General features: G+C 49.9%; 1 protein-coding gene across 4 annotated transcripts in view; it reads left to right on the forward strand.

Annotated features, from left to right (window-relative positions):
• Positions 1-26690, forward strand: part of RPTOR (regulatory associated protein of MTOR complex 1) — a 333077-nt gene that overhangs the window by 74685 nt on the left and 231702 nt on the right. For all 4 annotated transcript variants that reach the window (XM_072781924.1, XM_072781925.1, XM_072781923.1 and 1 more), the window contains exon 3: positions 8136-8218. In XM_072781924.1, the coding sequence (XP_072638025.1) occupies positions 8136-8218 (83 nt within the window). The remainder of the gene's footprint in view (positions 1-8135; positions 8219-26690) is intronic.

Raw genomic sequence — 26690 nt, forward strand, 5'->3', positions numbered from 1 at the left:
GGTATCCTTGCTGCTGTGTGAGGCAGCTTCTCACCCTGCTGTCTGCACCCTTCTCACACTCCTTTATCCTGCTGTTCCCCCTCAGGTATCTGCCCTCCTCCCTGCCAGGTGCCCAACCCCTCCACGGAGATGCCCTGCCACGACTGGGCTGCTCCCTCGGAGCCACCCCTCATCCCCTAGCTGCGGCCTCGCCCGCCCCACCTCGGGCTCTAGGCTTGCTCAGGAAGAGGGTTAGCGTTTTCAGCAAGTGCTGTAGGTTGCAGGCACAATGATAATGTGGCAGCCAGGACTGAGAGTTGGGGCCCAGCCGTGGAGATGAGTGGGGTTACATTTTGCAGAAGGCCAGTGCTTCTGGGTGTTGGGAGGAGAGCAGCTTCCCAGGGGAAGAGGAGCAGATCCAGGGCCCTGAGTGTGCGGGGAGGGGTGCTGCTTGTGATGAGTGGTTCAGGCAGTGAAGGCCGTGGGGCGGCTTGGCTGGCAGCACAAGGACACATAGGCCTGAGGATAGGTTGGTTCTGGCTTTTCTAAGATGTAAATGTCTGGCGTATGTCATGGCTAGGGAAGGAGTCGCAAGGAAGACTTCTGCAGGGGCTGGGGCGGCCACTAGCTTAAAGGGTGCTCCTGTTTAGAAGGCAGCCCGTCTCCACAGTATATTTGGTCTGTGGTTTTGGTATGTACTCCATCACCAGAGATCCAAAGGTTTTGCATTCATCAAGGCCCCAGCTTTATTCCTTTCAGCTCTTCACTTCAGCAAGTCACTTCATGATTTGAGACCTTAGTTTTCTCATCTGCAAAATGGAGCAGTGATGGTACCTACCTCTTGGTTGGAGAGGGGGTTCACTGGGAGGGCTCAGTGCAGAGACCGTGTGCAGCTGGAACAGCAGCCGCATGCCTGTGTTTCCCTACCCCAGTGCTGAGTGGGAACTGGAAATGCTTCCTTGCGTCTGCTTCTCTTCTGCCCCTGTACACTCACTCTGAGAGACGGGAACAGGGCCTGCACCCATCAGTACATGTGCCAGCTGCTCTGTTGGGCTGGAGGTCTCCAGCAGATGTCTGAGAGTAGACTGCTAGATGCTTCTCATCTTACAAAGTAGATGTTAACCATGTCAGGTAACAACCTGAGAGTCTCTTGTGCTTTACCTTACGCCTATGATGTGCCAAGGGGTGGGATGCATTGCAGGTTGATGGCTTTTTGGCTGCAGACACACATCAAACCAGCTGAGATGGTCCGTGCTAGTTGAAATTGCTCTGACCTCAGGAACGAGGGGTGCGGGTAGCTTGACAAAGGGGCAGACTCTTACTTTCCAGTCTGTGTTGGCGTCCCCGGGCACGTGCTTCCGGCACACATAGGAGAGACACCTGCTTCCAGAGGCTCAGGGATTGGACCTGTCTGTGTTCGGGAAGTGGCCCCTTAAGGTTTTCTGATGGTGACAGGAATCGTTGTTGCCAGAATAAACAAGTAGAAGGTTCATTGTGCAGCTCTGAAGCACCCGCAGGCCCCCTCCCCGGCGCAGGGAAGGCTCTGGCGCAGGGGCCCTTACAGCTCACTGGGATTTCCGGGCCCGGCACGGCTGGCTGTCAACACCTCCTTCCCCACCCCTGCCCCTCCACTCCGCCACATAATAAGATGCTGTTTTATTTCATGGAAGTGACACACAGCTCTTCTCAGAGAAGCAGGGGAGAGGCTGTTTTGTTTTATGGCCTGACATTAAATGCTACAGCGTAATACTAAAAACAACCGCGCTAAGAGCAGCGAGTGCCCATACGTCTTGGAGAAATCTCTGTGTTTGAAAGCAGGTATAGAGGAGCTGAATGCCCAACAGGAGGAGCCCTCGCTGAGCGGAGAGATTGTTCATGTGCTGTCAATGGCAGCCGTTATCATAAGAGGGGAGAATGCTGGAGCCCCGTATCCTAAGGGAGTATTTGGGAGGCACCTAGCTGTGTTATCCTCTCCTCAGAGAAAAGCCCTCCATGCCCCCGCCGTGGGTGTCAGACTCAGGCTGATGAGAGCCAACACCTTCGCGTGCCCTCAGGCTTGCCCAGCCCGGCCTCGGGCCTCGGGGCTGGGGCTGGTGACACGGCCCACCCTGAGCGGCCAGGAGCTCAGAAGATGCTGCGGGTGGACGACTCAGGACAGGCCGTGCGGAGAGAGAAGGGCCCAGCTATGGGGGCTGAGCCCTGGGGCACAGGCTGGGCCCCCCGGGCGTCGGGTGTCAGGGGCACCCACGGGGCCTTCAGCTGAGACCCTGTTTTCTGTGCCAGTCACGCTGGCCTCACTGAGCAGTATCTCCTTGTCTCCTTGAGGAGGTGTAGCCGCTCGGACTCCCACCATGTGCAGAGTGCCTTGTGCGAGCCACCGCCATCCCAGCCATGCCCTCAGCTCTGGAAACTCCTCTCAGCCCCTGGTGCTTGCGTGACAGGAGACAGAGCCGCTTCATCTATTTTGCGGCTGTGCGTGTGTGGGTGAGTGAGTCTGAGTGGTTAGGACCAGGCTGCAGTGTAGACAAGGCTCCAGTAGGATGATGGTTCCTGTCCTGGGACCTCGGGCACTGGGAGGGCCACGCCCGGCAGGAGCCAGAGCCTTACTGCCAGCGCTCCCTGCTCCGCCCTCGCCTCAGGGGAGGTGCCTCCCACCAAAGACGCTTCTAATGGTAAAATGCGTGTGGGTATTATGGCTGACACAGTACAGAGCCATTAAAAACCACTTCTGATTTCAAAGTGGCCCTTTGCCATGATTATTTTTTCAATCAAAATTAGCTGCTCAAGGTTAAACAACTAATTAGTGGCACAGTCCTTGAAGGCCATACAGAGAAATTTGTACTTGATTCAGGAGGCAGTACTCAGCCAGTAAGTCAATTAACAGATACCTATGAAAATGTCCACATAAATACAACCTACAAAGAAGTACAGACGTTCTTTGAGGAGTGAGCCTTGTGTGTTTTTTAATTTTTGTTTTTAAAAAAGATTTTGAGAGACAGAGAAAGAGCACAAGCCGGGGATGGGGGTGCAGAGAGAAAGACTCCTCATGGAGCAGGGAGCCCTAGGCGGCGCTTGATCCCAGGACCCTGAGATCATGACCTGAGCTGAAGGCAGACTCTTCACCACCTGAGCCACCTGGGAGCTCTTCTTGCATATCTTTTAAATTTTTTTTTTAAACTTTTATTTATTTATGATAGGCACACAGTGAGAGAGAGAGAGAGAGGCAGAGACACAGGCAGAGGGAGAAGCAGGCTCCATGCACCGGGAGCCTGACATGGGATTCGATCCCGGATATCCAGGACCGCATTGCATGTCTTTTTAATTTATTTTTTGTTAAAGATTTCATTCATTCATTCATTCATTCATTCATTCATTCATTCATTCATTCATTCCTGAGAGAGACACAGAGAGAGAGGCAGACACAGGCAGAGGGAGAAGTAGGCGCCATGCAGGGAGCCCGATGTGGGACTCGATCCTAGGACTCCAGAATCAGGCCCTGGGCTGAAGGCGGCGCTAAACCGCTGAGCCACCTGGGCTGCCCTTGCATGTCTTTTTTAAATTTGAAGTTTTTTCTGAAGGATAGCATATATACGGAAAGGTGTGCTAATTCCCAGACTGACCCATTACAGATCAAGAAACAGCCTCAGCAGCAGCCCCCAAGTCCAGCCATGTCTCTCGTCCCCTCTCAGCCAGCCCTGCCCCTGGTCTGTGCCCCGACAGCTGAAGTTAGTCTTGCTTATTTTCACCAAGTGGTAGCATACCACAGGCACTGCAGGCTCTTCCAGGGAGGAGTGACATCACAGAATTGCTTTAAAAGGGCTCACCTGTGCTCATCTTCAGGTGAGTGAAGAGCTCACCGGGTCAGCAGAGCCCTGCACCTTGGGCTTCTGCCCTGCTCAGAGTCTTCCAGAACCTAGCTAGGAGGAGGTGCCTGCACCAGGTGCTGCAGCAATAGTGACCAGCATGTTCGTAGTTGATGGTGACGCACAGGCTCTTCTGAAGGAAGAGTGGAGAGAACGGGGAGATTTTCAGGTTGGGTGACTGCTGGCACTATCGCCAGCCTGTGACCTTGAGATCACCTGACCACTTGGAACTTCAGCTTCTCTCCTCTGCCCTGGGGTAGGTGGCTGCAGTTCCATCAACGTGAAGTTCTGTGCATCATGAGATACAGGAGGCTTATGCAGAAAAGCTTGCGGGGAGGTTGATGCCAGGCTAAAATTTTATGCAGATGTCACTTACTGTCCTTCTTCCTTCCACCACCTGCCCACCCACTTCATTCCTTCAGTAGAAACCCCTGAGGGCCCTAGAGGAGAAGCGTCTATTAAGACAGCACTCCGATCGCAGACCTACGTTGTGTCCACTTGACCCTCATCAGGTGGGTTAGAGCGTCAGCACCGCCCACCAGGAACTTGGTTTAGTTGATTTCACAAGTTAGCTTACTGTAGTGAGCGTGGTCAGAAATGCACCACTTCCCTCGTCCTCTTCTTTCCCCTGTGCCTGTTCCCGCTCCCGTCTCCCTGCCCCACTCTCTATGGTACCTTTGGGAGGAAACCAGGCAGTTAATTGGCCACAGGGGTTCGCAGTAGACAGGATGTGACAGCGCCGCTGGGTTGATCCCGGGCTGATGAGTGGCCAGAGGCTGCCGCGCCCCCCCCCCCCCCCCCCCGCTTCCCTGGGAAGGCAGGGATTTGGATCCAGAGCAGGGAAGGAAGAGGGGTGCTGCTGTCAGGCGGCCACGTCTAGTGAGGGGCTGCTGGACCGGCCACGGGGTGCTCAGGGTGGCGTGGCAGCAGCCCTCCAGCTCTGGCAGACGGTCGGCATGCCCTCTTTGGAACATGGGAGAGGATGGTGTGGGGCTGGAGGGCCTGGGCTTTCCTCCCTGACTTGGGGACCTGTGGCACTCCCTCTTCCCTCTGCTGTGGTTCTTCCGAGGGCACGCCTAGTAGCTGGTGCTGAGCAGTGTGGTTCCTGGACTGGCCTTTTATCTTTTTACACAGGAAACCATTTCCATTCTCTTAAGCGTAGATTCCAGCCATAACACTGACCATGTGGGTGCCGCAGGTGTGGACAGATGCCCTGGATGCTTTCACACCAGCTCTTGCATTTGCTCTCCTAGTCTCCTGCACGAGGCCTGGCTGTTTGAATGGTTTCTGTTTGTTGATGTTTTCTGCTTTCCTTTGCTTTGTTTATGCTTCGCCGTAGCCCTGAATTTTTATTTTCCAGATTCTGATTTATTCTTGTCTCTTGCCAGTCCTGTGACTTAGATTATAGCACAGTTGATTGGGGTGATTATAATTCTTTTGAGACCTTAGCACTTGGTTCCTACCAGAACAAAGAGAGATGAAGATGAACATCTAATTTCTTTAGTTACGGATTGAAACAAATTTACCATACTTCTTCCAGATAAGTTAATTATAACCCAATTTTCATTAGGTTTTCCTCAGCCAGAGCTGCTCATTAGCTGACTGGGCTCTTCTGAAGCTATTGAATTGGACTCTCCTGGGTGTAGGGCCTGGCGTCTGTATGGTAAAAAGTCCTCCATGACTTTGACGCACTAGTGGTAAAGGTCCCTTCTAATTCTAAAATCCTGTTACTTAATTTTATACTTCTTTAAAAAAAATCAAAATAATACATGCATATAGCTTTAAACTCATACAGTACTGGAGAGTGTATTAAGAGAAAGCTGTTTCTTTTCTCTGTCCTTCCTTTATTGCCAGTTGCCAGTTCCTTTATTTGCTAAATTTTCTGTAAACTTAGGTTCATCCTTTATTTTTTCCTAACCTATATTCCAATAGATCTGTCAAGTGCTATCAATAATTATTCCAGTGCTCAAATAATCTATTTGTTTTTTAAAAATGCCCCCCCTAGCTCCTGTTGGATTGGCTTTGTCTCTGGATCTGGTTCATGGACATCTTGTCGTTTCTCTTTCTTTTCCTGGGTCCTTCACTGCCTTATTTGTGCTTTATTTCTCAAGGAGAGGAACACAGGACAGATTTTGTGACTGCTTGTCGGAAAAGACCTCTATTTTACCTTCAGATTTGAATATCAGGTAGATGTTATTTTCATAGGACATTTGTTTTGTTCTGTCCAACTTTCAGGATTGTTGGGAAATCCAGAGACTCTCCCCTTCCTGATCTTTTGTGAACCGATTTTTCTCTAGGACTTTTTTTTTTTTGTCTTTTGTTTTTAACAGTTTGATTATGATGTGTCTGGATATAGATTTTCTTGGGTTAATCCTGTTTGTGGTTCACTGACCTTGAATCTGTAAGCTTACATTTCTTGTCAAATTTGGGAAGTTGTCAGGCATTATATCTTCAACTGCTTTTGAGCTCTGGACTTAATTTTCTCATTGTGAGACTCCGATGATGTGAACGTTATTGTCCTCTGGTCCCTTGAGGCTCTTTTCTTGGGAGCCATTCCACTTCTACAGAGAGCAGTCCTACATCCTCACCGCAGTGGGATTGGCTAGGGGATGGCCGGGGAGTGGGGGAGACGAGGGGAGACAAGCTGTTATCTGTAACTGTATGGAAGGCAGTATTTGAGAGGGACACTTTGGGGAGGCTGGGGCAGAAATAGTGTTAGTTTGTGGACAACAAGGACAGTGAAAACAGTGCAGGGAAGGTATTGTTTCTGTGCTGTGACTCAGCACCGACACCCAGTGTTACAGATGGATGTCAACTTTTGGACGCACATCTGTAGATGGCACGATGAGGGGGGACGCTGAGCGGCGCCTCCTGGTCACAGAGAGGGAGGGCTTCACATGATGGGAGAGTCCCAAGCTGAACTAGCTGCTCTTTTCATGGAACATCCTTTCTGCGTGGAGGAGCAGCTGACGGACTTTGGGCAGGTGTTTTCTGGAAAAGAACAAAGTGAACTGGCATTTAAGGAAAACAACTGGAAGTGTTTGTTGCTGGTGATTAAATTTGAGATATTGGAGAATGACATACAGAAGATGCACAGAGCTTAGCGTGCCAATATTTTACAAATGACCAGTGATGACGACACAGAGTCATCCTTGGGTAGAGGATCCGTTCAAAGTGCACGATGGACCAGTGGATTTTAATGCCATGGAGTACAGGTTCATTGCTGTGGCTTCAGACTCTACATTGCCGATAGTCTTTAGGAAGCTACCACGTGTCGAGTTTTGGTGTAGCATCAAAGAAGATAGCTACGACTGTCTCAAAAGCTATTTCAAGTGGCCTCTCGTTTCCAGTGATGTCTGTGTGTGAGGTGGGGTTTTGCTCCTCTGTCAGCCAGAACCACATTTTGTAACAGATGAATGCAGGTGCAGTTAGGAGAGTCCAGCTGTGATGTGTTAAACCAGGTGTTAGAGGCATTTGCAAAAAAAGGTAGAATGCTACTATTCTCATTGATTTTTTTTTTTTTTGTAAAACAGTGATTTTTCATAATATTTATGTTCAAATGTAATGGGCTTATTACTTTTAAATGAATGAATAAAGAAATATATTTAAAATTTCTCATCTTGGATACAGCAAATACCAAGAGATACAACCACTTAAAAGTTGTTTGGGGTTCTTCATAATTTTAAAGATTGCAGAGATGTCTCCAGACCAAGTAAGTTTGAGGAATTACTGGTTAGAGTTATTTGCCCTAGAAGCCCTCCCAAAATGGGAGGGTAAGCCACAAACACATGGATGTGCTTATAAAAGTGGTTTTTGTTGATGAACCAGCTCAGAGGGAAGTTAACTTAGAGCACATGGCCTTTGTCTTTCCATCTTCCTCCTGAGTCTGCTGAGGGAAGTGCCATGCAGTTCTCGCTGTGGGCACCCCCCCCCCCCTGCCATTTCCCAGAGGCCCACCTCTGGCCCATGGGCCACCTTGGTCCAGGCGCACAGGAGTGGGGCAGTGGGTGTGCAGGGTGACTGTGAGGCTGACTGGTGAGCACAGGGAGGTGGGCAACTTTCACATGGCCAGCAACGCAAATAAAACCACTTCTCTCTAGCAAGGTGAACAGGTGTGGCCTGTTTGGGGGCATAGCAGTTTCCAACATCTGGTTAAACACAGAAGAACCCCAGTTGTATCTTCCTCAGTCCAAGGTGACTCTGAAGTGAGTGACAGAAGAGGAAACCATGAGAGGCTCAGCAGCAGAGGAAATACACGAATAACGAACTTTCTGCTTTTTATTACTTCTTCAGATCCTCTGTCGATGGGGCCTCAGAAAGCTCTGGAAACCATCGGTGCGAATTTGCAGAAGCAGTACGAGAACTGGCAGCCAAGGGTAAGCGCTCTTTCTTTGCTTTTCTCTTTCTTTCTTACAGGGAAGCTTCAATTCCTTGGTTTCAAACAGCATTTGAATCCAAGCGAGAGCTTTTTACGGACCCCCAGTTCATGTCCCTTGGTGGCAGGCCAGTCCTCACTGCACCCTCCCTCCTGGGCTCGTGGATGTGCTTCTTGAATGAAGGTGGTTGGACACTGGTGGGAGCCCTGGGCTGGACGGTCTCTTACTCATTTGGCCTGAGTTTTGCCCCCACAACCTTGAGACACTGAAAAGCATTTCTCATGTTACTCTTAAATCATGGTTTTTCTTTTGCACAGGAAATGTATTTTCAGTAACTTTCCCGTAACCTACCTAGTTAGAGCTATTCCTTCTGTCTTCAGTTTTCAAACAGTTGAGAAAAAAGCACTCAGTATTGAAAAGATGACAGCTCTTATATGCCTTGTCTTTGATTCAAAAGGTGAGTTTCTTTTTAGGGAGCCAGTCACCAATTACTGTGCCTTTTGTTACTGATGTCCTGATGTCTTACAATTTCGTGGTTTTTTTTTTGTTTGTTTTTTTTTTTTTTTTTTTTTTTAACAGTGGCATGGAATATGGTAACTGTGTCAAATTGCCTTTTAAGATCTTGAGTTTTCTCGTGAACCACTCCAAGACCCACTTCCTCTAGCCTTGCTCTTGAGCCCGTTTGAAGATGTAATAATTGTAGCAGAAGATTAGAACTTTGGGGTGTTTATGGAGCTGCCTTTCCATTCAGCTTTGTATGGTGGGCTGGCTCTGGAATTCTCTGTAGGGTGCGGCCACGCACGAGGTGGGTGGCCGGTGGCCTTGCTTAAGCCTTTGCGGTCTTCTTCCCTTCCTTTTTGGGTGTCTACCTCATGGAAGCAAGTGGCTTAGGGGCGTGAACTCTGCCTGCCTGGGATTTCATCTGTGGACTGTTTGTCCCCGTGATCTGGAATTAGGGATTCTTTGTATGTTATTTACATTTTAAGAGAACAGCCAGAAATGAGTCCATTGTTGCCTGTCACAGTGCCCGCAGGTCAATTCTGCTGCTGCCCACGGTTGTGGGATTACTAGGTGGTGGAGACTCTGTCCCCCATGTGTTGAGAGGCGGCAGAGACTAACTTGTAGAGTCAATAACCACAGACTCCTATTCTTCAGAAGGCAGTTTCTTAGTGGTGATTCTGATCTATGCCTAGGGGCTTTGCTTTTTCCTCTGTTAGATTTATTACCTCTTGATGGTTATATAAAACTCAGGAGCCTTTCTTGTGAGAGCACAGTGCCTTTGGGCCTTGGATGAGGCACAGAGAGATATTTCCACAGTGTATCCCTTTAGAGACAGTCAAAATGCCTACTATTGTCAGTAGGAAATCGCTTCTTTAGGGACTTTGAAGGCACTCCAGGATCTCAGTGATACCACCCAGGTGCTGATGGGTGCGTGCAGTGCAGACAGGTTTTCAGGGCACATGTGACAACACACAGGTAATGTCTGTTGGAAGACTTGACGTCACTGGCATCTAGAAGGTGGAGAACCAGCAGTGTTTAAATTTAAAAGAACGCCTTTCTGACTTACCTACATCTGACCATCTCCTGGGTTTGACTTAATGCTTTGGGTTTTTGCTGGATTCATTTATTTAAAAGAGAAGGCAAGCAGATAAATTCAGATCTTCCAACTGTGTTCTCCACGGCACATGCTCTGCTGTTTTAATTACTTTCTTCCTCTTAAAGAAATATTACATAAAAAGAGCTGGTCTTTGAGAATATGGGCTTAATATTTCAAGATATTGTATGTTTATTCCTTTTGGTGTGATTTACAATTTTGGGGGAGTGCTAAGAGTCGATTTACTGCTAGCTTTATTATTAGTTTAGCTTGGTAGGCATCAGCTAGTTCACACTAGTTGGCAGTACATAGAATCTTCGAAAGTAGGATCTATTATTATTTTTAATCTAAATTTCTGTCTAAGAGCAGATCTCTCCCATGGCATCTGGAAGAGGCATTACCATGTAAGGCAGGCAGCATTTACAGAGAGGGAAATGATGACAGATCCAAAAATGACAGTAGAATTGGCATGGGGTTGAGAAGTTACCCTCTCAGGTGGCAGGAAGGTGTCTGCAGGAGGCTGGCAGTGGCACAGAGGGTGCCGTCCTCCAGGCGGCTGGCTCTTAGTCTAAGCAACGAGCTTCGAGTCAGTGGGATTTCAAGAATGGATCTGCAAGGTCATGTTTCTAGATTGTAGGGTGCTTCAGAAAAGGTGTGGGTGCACCGGTGCCAGTAGGACCCCATCGGGGCTGGTTTGTAGAGAGGGATCGGAACGAAGTGCCAGCTGTACCCTAGAAGGAGCCATTCACACCAGTGGAGGGGCTCTTTTGCCTGCATTTCCATCAAGACATGGAACCACAGCAGTGAATACTTAGTATTTTCTGTTTTGAACGTCAAGACGATGGCATTCCTTTTTAAGTACGATGAAAAGGTTTGAAATTTTGCTGCTTCCAACTGTCAGTGGGATCCACCTGTTCAGAAACGAGCCTAAGGTAAGGGCAGTGGCAGGAGCGCTCAGTGGCTCACTGGTGACAGTCGTGGGGCAGTAACAGTGCTCCGGTGCAAGTGGCATGCTTCCCCCTGCTCTCTGTGAGCTCCTGTGGGTTACAAGAGAGGGAGGGAGGCCAGCTGCACCTGGCCTCATAGAGTTTGCACAAAACATGAGACAATTACCAACCTCAGATGGTTGTGTGGAAGGCAGCCTGTTCCTTACTGTAAATCAGGGTCCTTTGAAACATTGCAGAGCTAAACTCACCCCATTTTATTGCGCTCTGCAAGGCCCTGATAGAGCCGATGTGCCATCTGCAATAAAACGACGGGAGTGGGGATCCCTGGGTGGCGCAGCAGTTTGGCGCCTGCCTTTGGCCCAGGGCGTGATCCTGGAGACCCGGGATCGAATCCCACGTCGGGCTCCCGGTGCATGGAGCCTGCTTCTCCCTCTGCCTGTGTCTCTGCCTCTCTCTCTCTCTCTCTGTGTGTGACTATCAAATAAAAAAAAATTAAAAAAAAAAAAAAAAAAAAGACGGGAGTATTATTAGGGACCAGATGTCCCTAATCCGGTCTTTTTTTCCTCCTGTACTGTGAGACTCAGAAAGGTGGAACAGCTGGAAATAAGGTCATATTCATTAGTGTTTGCATGCCTCTGTGTGGCTGTGGGTGGGACATGTGGGACCCTGCTACCCCAGTGCTACCCAGGAGGAGCTCAGAACCGACCGCGGGAAACCTGCCCACCTCGTGCCTCGGAGAGTTGACATTCTTCCTTAGGCTCTCTCCTCTTTGCCTTTTTTTTTTTTTGCCTTTCTAGCTTTAACTATTCAGGATTAAACATTTTGATAAAAGTGATTTGGGGTCAGGAAGGAATTTAGAGAAGCTGTGATGGTGATATTTTTTTCCCTGAGGCTGCCAGACTACCAGGCCTGGATTTCCTCTCTAGGCCGATTGAACCCTTGTCTAAATAATTTATCAGTTTGCCACCAGTGAAATTTTTCTTTTGATTAAATTTAAGGCTCTGCCTTAGTACCTCGTAGGTACATAAATCTGTGTTCTGCAGGAGATTGAAGGAAGAATGCCAACTGTTGTTCCAGCTGACAGTCCTGCAGATAGACAGCCCTCACTGCTGGCCCCGGAAGTCCCAGCTGGGTGTGTGACTGGGCGATAGGAGTGGGGATTACAAAGTGGAGCAGGTCCAGTGAAGAATGCATGTGTCCGAGGCCTTTCCTAACAAGGAGGGGCCTCTGGCAGGTCAGCGCGGGGTGTAATGGGCCAGAACGGAAGGGAGGCTGCAAACGAAGGTCTCGCCCTGTTGCTCTCTCCCCAGAGTGCTGCAGACCAAAGCTCCTTTCCTTGAGGAACTGTCTGCCCTCCTGGGGGGCCTGAGAGCAAATGGAGGTGTGTGTAGCTCACTAAGGTAGGCAAAGGGGCTTGGCGAGGATGCCACTGTCGGCAGTGTCTGAAGTGATCCCTGGCTCCTGAGTGCATTTTGTAGCAGTAACCTAGCAGTCTGCGTGTGTGCACGGGGCGGGGGAACGATGACACATGCCCTCTGGACCTTCCCTAGAACAAGCCTTGCTTGTGGGAGGAGCTCCTTCTCTGGGAGCCAGGTCTGTGGGTACACTTCCTGGGGCGGCGTGTGGGCCATGCGTTCCCTCCTATCCTTTGGGTCACCATGCTCCCCCTGGTTGTCACCACCGATGTGCGGTTGAGGAATGGAAGTCAGTTTACCTGTTAGACAGAACGTGCTCTTGCAGTGCTTCCCACCCGGCAGAGTGTGTGTGGGGTGAGAAGTCTGTCTGGGACAAAGCAGGGCTCCATCACTTGGTCACCAGCTACGTGGAAATCATTGTTGCATTTGAATTTAGGCGACAAAGGCCTTTCCTTTGGTTTTGCTCATGGAGTTGCTCGTGTGCCTCAGAGAGCGAGCTTGAACAGACAGCCCCAATGACTGCACTGTTTGGTGTGAGGGGGCGAAGGCCAGCAGACAGCTTCGTTCATGTTGGGGGCATTCACGGGTTGTCCCGCAGGCCTCAGGCCCGGGTGTTGTCTGCCAACCCCAGCACTTAGGTTTTGGTGGGGATGTGGGTGGGATAGCTCCTCACCTCTTCCCTGGGGTGGGGCTGATGGCTTGACCTTCATCTCAGGGACAGAGCATCCAGTGGCCCGTTTAATGCGCTGCCAGACGTTTGAGCCCCTGGGTGCTAAGGGAAGGGCCCTGTAGCCCACCGCCCTGCTGGTGACTCGCGCCCTGGCCTGCGGTCTCCTTCCTGGGGCTGGTCACGGCGCCCGGGAGCCTCAGGCTGCGGTGGTTCCTCTGGGGGGAGTAGAGGAGAGCGGCGTGTTAACGCTGACAGCTCTGGTGCCTGAAGCCCCCAGTGAGCTTTATGCAGGACGCAGTGAAGACTTGTGAGTGAGTGGTTTCCACCTTGACTTGGGGTTCTCAGAGTTGGATGTGGATTATTGAGGGGGCAGCCAGCTTTGCTGTGGGTCTGTGTGCCCCACCTGGGAGCTGCTCTGGACAGATTTGTGGACGAGGCCGATGGGGACTGTTTGTTGTAGTGGCTCCTGTTGGGCCAGTCACACGGTGACTTTAGTCCCAAACTGATGTGGCGCAGCGGGTGAGAATGGCCCTGTAAGGCAGGGAGCTGTCGTCGCTGACACCCCACTCACATCATCATCCAATCCTGCTGCCCCAGGCCAGCTGGCTCCCCCTCTTCTTCCTCCACCAGCCGGGCTTCCTTTTCTGTGGGTCCTAAGCTGGGGCTTTCTGCACCTCGTGTTCTGTGACACTTTGCAAGCGAGGGCGCACAGCCCAAGTAGGAACCGGGGAGATGGCTCACACTTTATGTGGCTCAGGTCTGGTGTGAAGCACTTGTACCAGGTCCTGGTTAAATTTGTATGACAGGGTAGGCAAAGCCTTCCAGTCCTCTTGGGGTTAACAGTTGTGTTTTGACGGTGACTTAACTGCTTCCCCCCCAGAATGCTGAGACTTGTACCTGTGACAGACACATCAGTTATATTTTTGCTTCGGCTTTGAGCACGTCCCTGCACTTCATGCTCACCCCGTTCTCACTGCTCGCCCGACAGCTGCTCCATGCACTGTGTTCGGGGAGAATTCTGATCTGTGCTCCTGGGCAGCCCTACCCACACACCTCCTGTCCCCTCCCCAAAACCAGTTTATACCCAGCTTCTTCCTGCTAACCCTGCCTGCCATCACGTTCCATCGAAGCAGAGAGGCAGCGGTGGCCCTCGGCCATCACTCAACTTCCAGGCACCACTGGTGAATTCTTTACAAAACCACAAATGCACTAAAGAAGAAGCAGGTGATGCTGCAGCCCATCTGGAGGCACAGCAGCCTCGCATAGCTAGGCCCCTGGCTGTCTGCGGCGGTCCGTGAGGATCACCCTGCATGGTGCCACCGCGGTGTGGGCCCCGGGTGACATGGGGCAGCTGGCATGGCTGTGTGACACTCCCGATGGGATTTGGGCCCCCGTGGTTTTGAGCGGGGCACCGCCCAGCACAGATCGGTCAGGTGTCCCTGCGGCGGCGGTCACTGGCAGCCCCCGCGCCTCGCCTTCCGCGGGCAGGCAGGAGGCACTTCCCAGCGCGGGCGCCTCCTCGCTGGCATCGTGCGGGAGTGTGCGGGGGTGTTGTGGCCTGGGATCCGTGGGAGGAACACTTGCTGAATTGTTGCCATGTTGTTTCCTAGAAATGGAATGTGGAGAGCTTACTGCAAAAAGTTAGGGTTTGTTTTTTTTTTTTTTTTAATTTTTTTTCTTTTATTTATTATTTATGATAGTCACAGAGAGAGAGAGAGAGAGAGAGAGAGAGAGGCAGAGGCAGAGACATAGGCAGAGGGAGAAGCAGGCTCCATGCACCGGGAGCCTGACGTGGGATTTGATCCCGGGTCTCCAGGATTGCGCCCTGGGCCAAAGGCAGGCGCCAAACCGCTGCGCCGGGTTTGTAAGTGTGAAAGGAGGGTTCACAGGAGAAGGAGACCAGGGACAGAGTTGGCTCGGGAGGTGGGGAAGGCCAGCGCGGCTGCAGAGCTCTGCCCGGCGACCCCGCTGCCCGCCCGGCCTGCGCTCGGGCCTACGTGAAGTGTCGTGTTTCTACAGAGAAACGGGGCTTAACTCTGTCCTTAACAAGCCCATCAAGGATCTGGTCTCTCATCTTCACGTTCTTTTTTAACGAGAAAGCTATCTCCGTGTGTGACAAATTGCAAATGAGGCCCAGGCGCTGTGCGTCTGACGCTCCAGATCCGCGCAGTGCCGGCTTCCCGAGTTCACCCGGCGGCCCCGGGACTGAGCGACGTGCAGACAGCTCTGCAGGCCGTGCCAGGGAGGGAAGTGAAGTCTGAGGAAGTGCGGGCTCCGGGAAAGTGGAAGCTACGGAGCAGGAGGCAGTGGGGTGCAGAATCTGGGGGAGGCTGTGAGGAGCCCACCGTATGCTCGCCATATGTGACGGGGAAGGGTTGTCAAATCCGGCTCCAGCCAGATGAGAAAGTGCTGATCTAGGGGGTTAGTAGCAGACTGGAGGGGAGTGGCCGCTTCTGCTCACTTGACTTCATTCCATCAGGAACCCGTATGTCACGGCAGTGGTCTTGAATTGGGCGTTCACGATGGCTTCTGGGTACCCCTGCCTCAAACGTCAAGGGCTTGCTTGCTGGTGTGGAATGGAGTGGAGGTGGGATTCACATGATGGGATGACACGGGGAGCGGGAGTGGTGTGGCCCGTGTGCCTGACCCATCTTGCCCAGCATCGCGCTTCAGAGGTTGGTTCCTGTGCCTGCGTGCCGTGCACGGACCAGTATTTGAGTCCCTCTACAGCTGGGTGAATTCCATTGGACGGACACACTGCGTTTGTCCATCTGCTTGTGGACACCTTTTGACTATCCCGAGTCACGCTGCTGTGGACATTTACACGTACAAGTGTTTGTGCGGACGTGTGCTTTGAGTTCTTTTGGGTGTGTACCTAGGGGTAGAGTTGCCGAGTCGAATGTGACTCTGTGTTTACCCTTTTGACAAACTCCCATAGCAGCCGCACCTCCATTCTCCTGGCAGTGTCCCTGTCCTCAGCAACACTTGTCATTTTCTGTGTGTTTAGTAAGTAATAATAGTTTATAAGCTGTTACTAAGATAGCCCTCCTGGTGGGTGTTAAGAGGCATCTCTCTGGTTTGGATTTTCATTTCCCTAATAACTAGTGATGTTGAGCACCTTTTCATGTGCTTATTGGCCATTTATTTGCATGTCTGCTTTTGGAACATGTCTATTCAGATCCTATACCGTTCTTTAGTTGGGTGATATGTCTGTATTGTTGAGTTGTAAAAGTTCATAAAGGAGACTTTTCAACTGACTGAACCAGAGTTTTTGTTGTGAGGACTTGTGTCCTTTCCAGGTAATGTGTGTGATATCTGCTGACGACCTCACAGCAACATTTAAGTCCTAAAATAGTCTTCAGCCTCTTCCATTTGTTCCACTTACAAAATGTTTATTAAGACGTTTTAAAATGGGGCGCCTGGCTGGCTCAGTAGGTTGGGCATCTACCTTCGGCTCAGGTCATGATCTCGGGGTCCTGGGGTCGAATCCCACATCGGGTTCCCTGCTCCGCGGGGAGTCTGCTTCTCCCTCTCCCTCTGCTGCTTCCCTTGCTCATGTTCTCTCTCTCTTTCTGACAAATAATCTTAAAAGAAAAACGAGGTTCTAGGACCACACCACTACACGTACTGTGTAATTAGTTATTATTCTAATTGTATGTGTATGTGAAATAACATGTACTCCACACAGTTCACTAGGTGTTTGGTTTTGAGAAGCAGTGGCTGGCTCAGCCTGGATTGCATGATGTGGAGAGACTTCTTGTCAGGGTCGGTCCATGTGGACGGCAGGGGAGGTGGATCTCTGTGACAATCCCGGTACCGTTCTGGGGGCCCACGGTGGACAGGGGCCTCCACAGTGGTCAGGGTCACTTCCACGCTGGTGGCTGGTCACTGACATGCTGTGTCCCCTGGGTCTCTTGTCTACTTTAGCTTTACTTGTGCTTTACCCTGCAGATGTTTTTTGTACCCCTTAAGGCTTGGTGACTTGATTTTCTTTTCTGATGTATTTGTCTATTTGACACGTGTTTACGTGTGGCCTGCCCGCAGGAGGCTCTGCCAGGGCGCGGGTCTCGGTGGGACCCAGCCCTGCCCCCGGGGCTCACATTCTGGGGGTTGTCACTCTGTGTCCTGTCGTGGTCGTGGTTTGTGGGGCTACAAGCCCCATGCTTCTAACATCACCTCATGACCTTTCTTTACTCTCTCTGCTCCTCAACCTCAGCTCTCCGCTAGCTGCATTTTTTTGGTTGGAGTTTCAAGATTAAATTCCCGCAGGAAAAAAAAAATAAATAAATCCCCCCCAGAAAAGTGTTCACTATTCCCCGGGTGGCCCGGCTGTGTGGTGAAACAGGAGAGACCAGAGGGCGTGCGCCGGGCATGAGTGGTGCAGCACTTGCTTGCAGCAGAGGAGAGCACAAGGACCCTAGGGTCCCCTCCACGCTGCTGCTGACCCCACCCAGGCAGTGTGGCTGCCCACCCCTTCCATCTCGCTGCAATGAAAGGAGCCCCCAGGAAGCTGGGGGCACGTGAGGGCCACTGACTCCTGCATCGAAGGAGCACAGGGGACACGCCCTGGGTCTGACCCAGGCAAGACAGTCTCTGTGCAGGCTTTGTGTCCCGGTAAGGAGGTGTGCAGGGCCCACGGCCATTCTTAAGTGGCAGATTCCAGCCTACCTTTCCCAACATTTCCCAGCAAAGGGAGACTGTGGCTGGCCCAGCATACCTTGCATTTATTTATGTATTTTACCATGGTCCTGCATTCGCTGGCCAGTCTGTGGATCAGTCCCGCAGAACTGCGGTTCCCACCCGGTACGCGGCTGTGACCCGGGGGCTGGGTGACAGATGGCTGATTTGGCACATGACCTAACCAGGAGGATCATACAGGACATGGGTCTGTGTCTTCGAGGGGGTTTCTCCTTAAGGGCTGCGGATAGGGCAGGTTCCTTGATGGATTTTTTTAGTTCTAAGTTTCTTTTATAAAAACAATCTTAGCCAAATTTCAGTGAAGTCCAAGGAAAGAACCCAAACAATAAAGAAGTACCTCAAGATTTCAGGAAATTGAGTCATGAGAAGTGCTTTGCTAAACTTTGCAATTAAATGGGGCAATCTAAATGAGATGCATAATTTTCTAGGAAAATTAAGTGACAATAATTGCCCTCAGAAAAGATAGAAAATCCATAAGCATGGGAGAAATTGAGAATGTATCAAATGGTCTTCTCCTAGTCCTCCTTCCTGTAAAGCATATGAAGTGTGGGGGAAACACAATTCTATAGGTATTTGACTTCTGTTGTGTGAAGATATTAAAAATATGTTATATTTAAAAAGCAAAGTATAAAAGAAACAATGTATTCAGTGGACTTAGAATATGAACATGTACCTTGTAGAAATTTAGCTATTCCTGCTTGTCAGATTAATAGTGTAGGTGTGTATGAGACACGTGGGTGTGGAGCTGGATGGATGGGTGGACGGATGAGTAGATGGGTGGGTAGGTGGGTGGGCAGGTAGGTAGATGCACACCTGGACAAGTCCAGCTGCCTGGCTTTCTGATCATTCGGATGCCTTCCTGGGAACATGCCCTGGGGGACTTAGCCAGGGCTGTCTCTTGGTGTCCCCAGTTTCTTTTTGCCTCCTGGTATCTGTTGTGTTGGTTAATTCTAGTCCTAAAAAGGTGTAGATACACAGGTAGGTAATCCCTGAAATGATACACAAAGCATTTGTCATGGCGAGTGTAGGGTAGATACAGAAGACTTTGACCCTAAATTCTTCTGTATATCTTGCATTTAAAAATCCTGATTATTTATTGCTTTAATAATAGGCAGCCGATTTAAAGTAGCCATTCTCCATGTGTCGCCTTAGTGTTGGAAGGGGATTATGAGGCAGAAGGAGCCATTTGGGACTTTTGCCTTCAGGTCATGAGATTTACGTGCAGTTTGTTCTGACCTTTTTATCTCTCTCTCTTGTTTCTGTGCCACGTGTGTGGTGTGCGTGACATATGTGTACATGAGGTGTGTGCGACTGTTGTATGCGGGTGATATGTATATGTAACGTACGCAGTGTGTGTGTATGAGGTATGTGATGTGTGCAGTGTGCACTGTGTGCAGTATGTGTGTATGTGGCATGCGTGTCTGTGTCGTGTATATGTGTGGTGTGTGTATGTGTGTGCCCGCATGGGTTGGCGCAGCTGGAGAGCTTTGGCAGGTGGTTTGCCTGGGCTTGTCCTGTCTGGGGGACAAGCTTCCCTTCCTGTCCAGTGCCGTGGCCTTTGGAGTCTGCTGGAGTCTGGGGGGCATCTGGCTCCTCTGTGCCAGGAGCAGCTACACAGACTCAGGGGAGGGGCACGGTGGGGGCACTGCCCTCAGTGGGTGGCCAGGCAGAGGGTCTCTGCTTGGCAGGCCTGTAACCTTTGACTTTGTTGATTGGCACCAAGCATCAAAACTGCTGAGCTTGTGGAGGGCATTTAACCCAAGAAAGACAACAGTGACATTTTAGTGCTATATTAAATACTCTTTTCTTTAAAAAAGAAGGGAAACATCTTGAAATAATAAATATTGGCCACGCATAGCACCCTACAGGGTTGACATGAGGGACGGCCGTCAGAAGGTGACAGCCCTGTGTCCATGGGCTTTGCGACCCCAAGGATGGAAGTGCCTGATGGTGTTGACATGCACACATGTGTTGGTAGTGTGTGCACATAGTGTGGGCTCTGGCCAGCTGTGGCCACAGGTGCAGGAGCCTTGTTGGGCTGGACATGGGTGTGAGGCTGGCACAGCTGGGTAACTTCAGATTCTTGCGCTAGCCTCTAATTAGAAGAAATAATGGTTTTTGTTGTAGTTTTGATGTCTTCATCAGAGTGGATAATTACCATTATTAGTGCACAATCATGGGTAAGTGAGCAGCACAACTCATTGATGGAGAGAGCTGCAGATAATGGACCAGATCATGAGTTTTACTGTCCTCTGCTCAGGGATCTGATTGTATGGTAGGGTCTACAGGAGAGCCCCCTCTCCTTTCCCTAGCACCATAAGTGTCTCACACAAGAGCCTGGGGAACTTAGGATGCGAGTGGCTTAGGGCAGTTAAGTGTGGCTAGAGGGTTTTCATGCCTTCCTAACCCTAAAGAAACTCCTTTGTTTTACAAAAGTTGTATTTTATTTTATTTTATTTTATTATTTTTAATATATATATATATTTTTTATTCATGAGAGATAGAGAGACAGATACACAGGCAGTGGGAGCAGCAGGCTCTCTGCAGGGAGCCCAATGTGGGACTCGATCCCAGGACCCCGGGATCATGCCATGTACTGAAGGCAGATGCTCAACCCCCAGGTTGCCCCTCAAACATTGTCCTTTAATTAATGTACTTAATGACGACTCTGAACAGTGTATTATGGCGTTCGCCTGGAGCCAGGGGACCTGTGTGAACCCCATGAATACTTGTGACCTGGGGGTAATCTCCAGAATTTGTTTCAGCTCCGATGAGCTGTGGTTCTGAAACGGGTTTATTCTCTCTACTTAATCTGGCCGGAAAGACTGCACTATCGAGTAAAGCCGATTATCTTCTTGGAGGTGAGCATTTTGGACAATGTTGGGCCTCATGTCTCCAGGACACAGGATTCGGGAGATGGCGATCATGCAACTATGTTTCTGTTTGCTGAGCTGATAGGAGTTCTTCACCTTTGAAGTTGAGGGGGATGGGGAGCAGTGGACTGGGGCCTTGTGAGACTCCACAAGTCCTGGGACGCTTGCATGGGGGGCTTTGGGCTGGTGGGCTCCCTGGGGAGGTAGGGCCACCTGGCCGGCAGAGGCTCCTGGGAGGAGTAGGCTCCAGCTTTGGTGAGTGGACAGTGGCCCCAGCAGGGACTGCAGCCTGGGTTTCCAGATCTTAGGGCCACATCTTTGACCCCTTGGCTCCTGTCTGTCTGTTGGGTCTGGCTTTGATTGCTAGGATGACCCTCTCCTTCAAATCCCCAGAGCGCTGAGCAGGGCTTGGATGAATGCACAGAGGATGAGAAGGCTCTTTGTTTTTTGGGGGACCTGGGCCACTGTCCTCGGCCTGTCTGGGGTGCAGCCAGGATTGTAGGTGCTGGAGGAGCCTGAGAGCTTGGGTGGGGGGGTTGTCTCTGGAGACTAGACCACCCACCTACCGGTTACAGGGCTTTCTTGTGTTTTCATTGGAATATCTTGTCCATTTCCTTTCATGTGATGGTGGGTTCATCTGAGTATATGTCTGGCTTCCTCTTTTTTATTTTATTTTTGTCTCATCTGTATTTTATTACCTTTTCCCTTGACTTCTTTTGTGTTAATTCGATTTCAGAGCATGGTTCCACTTTCCCTTCTCTTCGGGACATAGTAAAGAATGTGCTGTGTGCTGGCATCGGGGTGTCCTGTGTGCTGTCCCTCCGCCAGGCTCACACGGGGCAGGGCCTCTGCGCACACTCCCTCTGCCCTCTACCGTGGCCCCAACCTGTGTTGCTGCCAGTGGGTTTGCTCATTGTGCGTCCTAAACTCCACAAGGCAGTATTGCTGTTCTGTAGGGCAGTGGGTGTTTATTTAGGTTTATCCATTTATTCACCCTTCTTGGCACTCTTTACTCCTTCCTGCATCTCTGACCTCTCTGGGATCATTTTCCTTCAACCTGGAATTTTAAAAATATTTCTTTTAATGGGAATCTGCTGGCAACACATTTATTTAGTTTTTATTTGTCTGAAAAATTTATTTTTGGTGGGGCGGGGCAGGAGAGGGAGAGAGAGAATCCCAGGCAGACTCCATGCTCACTATAGAGCTGGACGCGGGGCTCCATCTCACAACACTGAGATCATGATCTGAGCCAAAATCAAGAGTTGGACACCCAACTGACTGAGCCATCCAGGCGCCCCTGAAAATGTTTTTATTTTACCTCTATTTCACTTTGAAGATAGTTTTGCTAGGTGTAGATTTCTACAGTAATTACTTTTTTTTTTTTTTTTCCCAGTTTAAAGGAGTTAAAAAGTATGTTCCTCTCAACTCCAGGCTTCCCTCTTCTCTGTTAAAAAGTTGGCTGCGGATCTTCATACTTCTCCCTCTGGCTGATTTGAAGTCTTTTTCACCACGAACTGAGACGTTTGTAGGTGTGGTTTCCTTCATATTCATCCTGTTTGGTGTTCCTTCGCCGTGGGGCCTGCTGGTTTCCATCCGTGTCCTGCAGACCCCGTGCTGTGCATCTCACTTGTCCTCTGGGAGCCCTGGTTCCAGTGTGTTAGACCTTCCTTTCTGTCCCAAGTATGTCTTATTCTCTGTTCAGTGTTGTATTTTTTCCTTCCGTGCATTTGTCTGGATATTTTCTCCTGACCACTTTATAGCTCACATATTCTCTTCTGTTCTGATGTCCAGTCTCCTGTTAGGCATCTTACCAAATTTTTTATATTCCATTGTATTTTTCTAGTCCATAATTTCCATTAGTCTCTCTATTGATCGCTGGTCTCTGGGAAGAATTTCCACCTTGCTACATGTTCTCTTGAACACATTGGCTATCAGCGCTGAGATGCCCTTTCTTTTCACGTGAACATCTCTGAGATCGGGAGGCATGTTTCCAGCAGTGCTGACTGCTGTGTGTGTTGATGGAGTGGTCGTTGTCAGAGTGCACGGGTGTGAACTCCATGGCGTGACTAGACAGGTCAGTGTTCCAGCCAACTAGCAGAGCGGGGCTCAGTCCTGAATATGGAATGCCTATGTTGAAGGGTCTGTGGCCTGGAAGACCCCCCAGAGACCACCATGAAGATGGTGCACCACCCATACTTGTGGCCCACAGGGTGACACTGAGTGGACCTCTGAACACATGGAGGAGGTTTTTGGGGCTCCTCGGCCAGAGCGTGCTAAGTGATAATCTTGTCCAGTTAAACTGACCATAGCTCTTGTACCAGGTGTCAGATCAAACTTCCAGCTGATAAGAAAGCACTATGTCAGAGCTTCATTGGCAGCATTTTTTCCCTTAGTGACACATGAAGCAATGATGCATCTTACAATTTTTGGCATTTTGAATTTTATGAGAAAGAAATAGCATCTGTTTTATACAGATCATAGCCATACTTTGTGAGGAGCAGAGCTGGGGACAGAATAGGGCTCCGTGGAGTTTAATAGTGCAGAGAATCCCACTGTCCACCCTATGGGCTCTTCCCCTTCCCATTCGTATCTGATATCCCTCAGCAAGGGGCTCGCAGGGACCGTGCACATGTGGCGACAGAGATGGTCAGGGATTGACCCATATTTGCCACACTCCTAATAAGTGACGGGAGATGCAAGTTAGTGTCTTGTTGCCCAGAAATTCTGGATGCCACCAGCCCCTCCATCTCTGCTCCCCAGACTGTCTCAGATGTGCCCCTTCCTTCCACCACCAGGAATGGAGGTGATGGAAGGTAGGCTTGAGCCCAGTTAGGGTTTGGGTGTGGTCGCCGTGGCACAGGTTACATTTTGGGGCGATTGGAAGTGACTTGTCAGAGTCATTATTGGTCCTGGGGTCTTTAGTGGGACAGACTGGGAGAGCATCATCATTCTGCATCACCACACGAGGGAGGATGGTGAGGGGCACAGGCAAGGTGGCATCTCAGAGGCGGAGTTGGACTCGAATAGGAGCCGGAGAACCCGGCCTGCTCCTGGCACAGCCCTTGATGCCTGCTTCCTCAACAGCACTCCATTGAGGTTTTGATGGAGCTGATGCTGAGTTTGTCCATCAGCTTGGGAGGAGCTGGGTTTCGGCAGCCACAGCACTGGTGTGCTTTCCGGTTCATTCTGCTCTTGTGCCTGTGGGCCTCTGTGAGGCCAGGACACTCCCTATAGAGATCTGACGCCTCCCTTAAGGTTCTGATGAGTTTCTGTTGCTGTTGGTAGAGAGATCTTTTCCCTGTGTGTCTCTTGTGGGCTTTTAGAATGGTGCTTATTGCTGTGTGTTGGTTGTCACACTGTCACCAGGCCCTGTGCACTGTGGCCCTGAGATGGGCTGTGACGGTGCCCTGGCAGGCCTCGAGGCACCAGTACTGGCGCTGTGTCCTCTAGAGACTAACTGCCTGCACGTCTGGGTGCCTGATTCAGTTAAAACCTCTAACTCACAGGCATACGGGAAGGTCTGCTCTAGTTTCAGTTTTATAGATTTCATGTCTCTTTAGATCTTTTAAAATTTAGAGCATCCCTTTTTCTCTGTGCCATTCCACAAATGTTTTTTCAGGCAATTATTAGATGTCCTTTTGATAAGAAAAATCTTAAGACACATCTTAAGTGTTTGGTTGGATGAACTGTGAGGGTGGTAGACTGCCCTGCAATCAGAAGCAGAGGTAAAGCATCAGTCATCCGGGAGGGTCCCTCACACTTCCCTGTCAGCTTCCCTGGCTGGAGCTACATGCTGGAGGCTGCCACCGGACAGAGGATGCACAGAGGATGGCGGGCTGGGTCATCCCCTACTTCCGATCGCTCAGCGCAGTTTCTGAGGTGTGGCAGTGCTGCGAGCCTGGAGCTCGTGCCCTGTGACCCAGGAGCGTCTCGGTGTGTGGCTGGACCATGTTTGGTGCTCTGTTCATCTGCTGGTGCGCATTTGGCTTGTTTCCAGTTGTTGGCTCTTACGGAGAAGGGTACTGTGGGTATTCATGTAAAAATCCTTGTGTGGGCGTGTGTTTTCATTTCTCTTGAGTACCTAGGGATGGAATTGCAGGTCGTGGGGTGGTTGTATGTTTTCTATTATATTTTGTAAGCAGCTCTAAGTTGGCAAGATGACAAAAATAATTTTTCTCCTTGCAGAGCCAGGCAGTCTGCAGAGAAATCTTATTTACAGTTTTCTCCACATGCTCTGGAGATGCACAAACGTGAACATAAAGGAGCTGGGAGATGTTTGGCTGTCTTTGAAGGAGTTCTTAGGTTAGGTATTGGGCATTACTTTCCTCTCAGATGGTATCCATTCCCTCACGCTGTGGAGTGGATCAGGCCATTTTTGCTTATAAATAGGGCACAGTTTAGGAAATAAGACTTTAATTGTTTTTCCCCATTACTGGACTTGAAAAGACACAGCAACCCTTTCACCCCCACCCCACCTGCAGGAGTGACTCTGTTTGGACGGGCTGCATGCCTTCCCTTAGTTTTCTCCAGGTGGACAGGTGGACTGTGCACACGTGCTGCCAACAAGGCCCCGAGCAGACCGTGGGCCCTCTTCTCCCCTCCCTCCTCTCTCGTCCTCTCTCCCCCTGCTCCCCTCCCTGCTGGTCTCCTAAGGAGCACTCAGCAGCACTCAGAATCCTTGACCGAGGTCACATGGTTCCTGTTGGTTAATGAAGATGAGAAAGTGAGGAAGAGAAAGGAGCCCAAGTCCTGAAAAGCATCACTCCTGTTGGAGCTGCTCCATCAGGAGAGGGAACATTGATGATGATGTGGGTTGTTAGCTGTAAAGTGCCTGAGATAAATTTATAGTGTTCATTTGCTTCAGAAAGACCGAGAATTTTTTTTTGACAAGGAGAAATATGGTTTTATAAGTTTTATGTCCAGAGTATCGATTTAATCTATGTTATTCCTCCAAAGGAACCAAACAAGTTTTGTCTTTTTTCCTATGCTGTGGAGACCTTCTAGATTTTCCCTCTTTTTGTTTTTTTTGTATTATTCTTTTTTCCTCCTTTTTTTTCCCGTCATTTTCTCTGCCAATTAAAATACTTGAAAGGAAATATCTGAAGTACCTTTGCTGTTGCTGACCAGGCGCCCGGGCACCCCGGTTGGAGCCTGCGTTTCCTGGGATGCCTCCTTGTCATCCTAATTAGCCTTGTGCGGCTGCACCACATCAAAGACGGGAGGTTTCCCGAGGAGAGGCAGAAAGGCACGGAAGCTAATCGAAGACACTGCCTAATTACTGGCGTGCATTCTGACTACTGTTCTCATTTCTTCCGAGAAATTTCCCTTTAAGAGTGATGTAAGTGTTAGAAACTCCAGGAGTATCTTCATAGGAAGTAGGGGAGTCTTGCTTGTCTGTTAGCCCCCAAACCATTCCTTGTCTTTCTCTCCAGTCTGGGTCCATGAATTCTGTGTCTGTTGGGATTTTGTGACCGTCCCATTTAGGGCACTTGCAGGACAGAGGTGGCAGGAGGACAGCCTTTTTATTTTCAGTGATTCTCTCCAGATTCTTTCCATCTCTTTTAATATGAAATCTTAGAAAGGTTTCCATTTGATATTACCTAAAAATTATCTTTCTCCAAATTCAGCTCGCAATAATAGATTATTTTCATTATTCTCTTTCTTCCTGGTATGGACTTGAGAAGACTCTTGTTCTGTCCCTGTCACCTAGTGTGGTGGGGACATAAACCATGGAGGGAGGAAGAGGTCCTAGGACAGATTGCTGGTGTCTTCAGGGTAAAGGAGAATACTTATTAGGCTTACAGCGAGCGTGAGGCCGTCAGCACTGGATCGAGGTATGGGAAAGGCAGGAGGGTGACTCATGCCGACTTGATTCCATGCAACAAAATATTGAGTGTTTGCCATATATGGGGCACTTTGCTAGTTGCCATGGATGTGATAATAAGATGCTTCCTCCTGGCAAAGAACTCCAAGCCTTGTAGGGAAAGTAGACATTAATTTGTTGACTCGTTCATGCATTTACTGTCAGTGTGCATTGGGATTATATTATGCTCAGATTCTGAGCAAACCGGATCCATTCCCTGCCATTGTGGAGTATGGAGTCTAGCAGGGGTGGGGGACACAGATAGTCACACCGTCAGAGCAGGGCGTGGACAGCAAGCCAAGAGAAGTGCCCAAAACAAGGAAGACATTCCCTGAACATGGATGATGGCTCTCCTGACCGGAAGTCATGTGGAATTGCCGTCGTGTTCCTGATTGAATGCTTGCTAGGCCGG

This window comes from Canis lupus, chromosome 16 (assembly GCF_048164855.1).
Source record: "Canis lupus baileyi chromosome 16, mCanLup2.hap1, whole genome shotgun sequence".
NCBI lineage: Eukaryota > Metazoa > Chordata > Mammalia > Carnivora > Canidae > Canis > Canis lupus.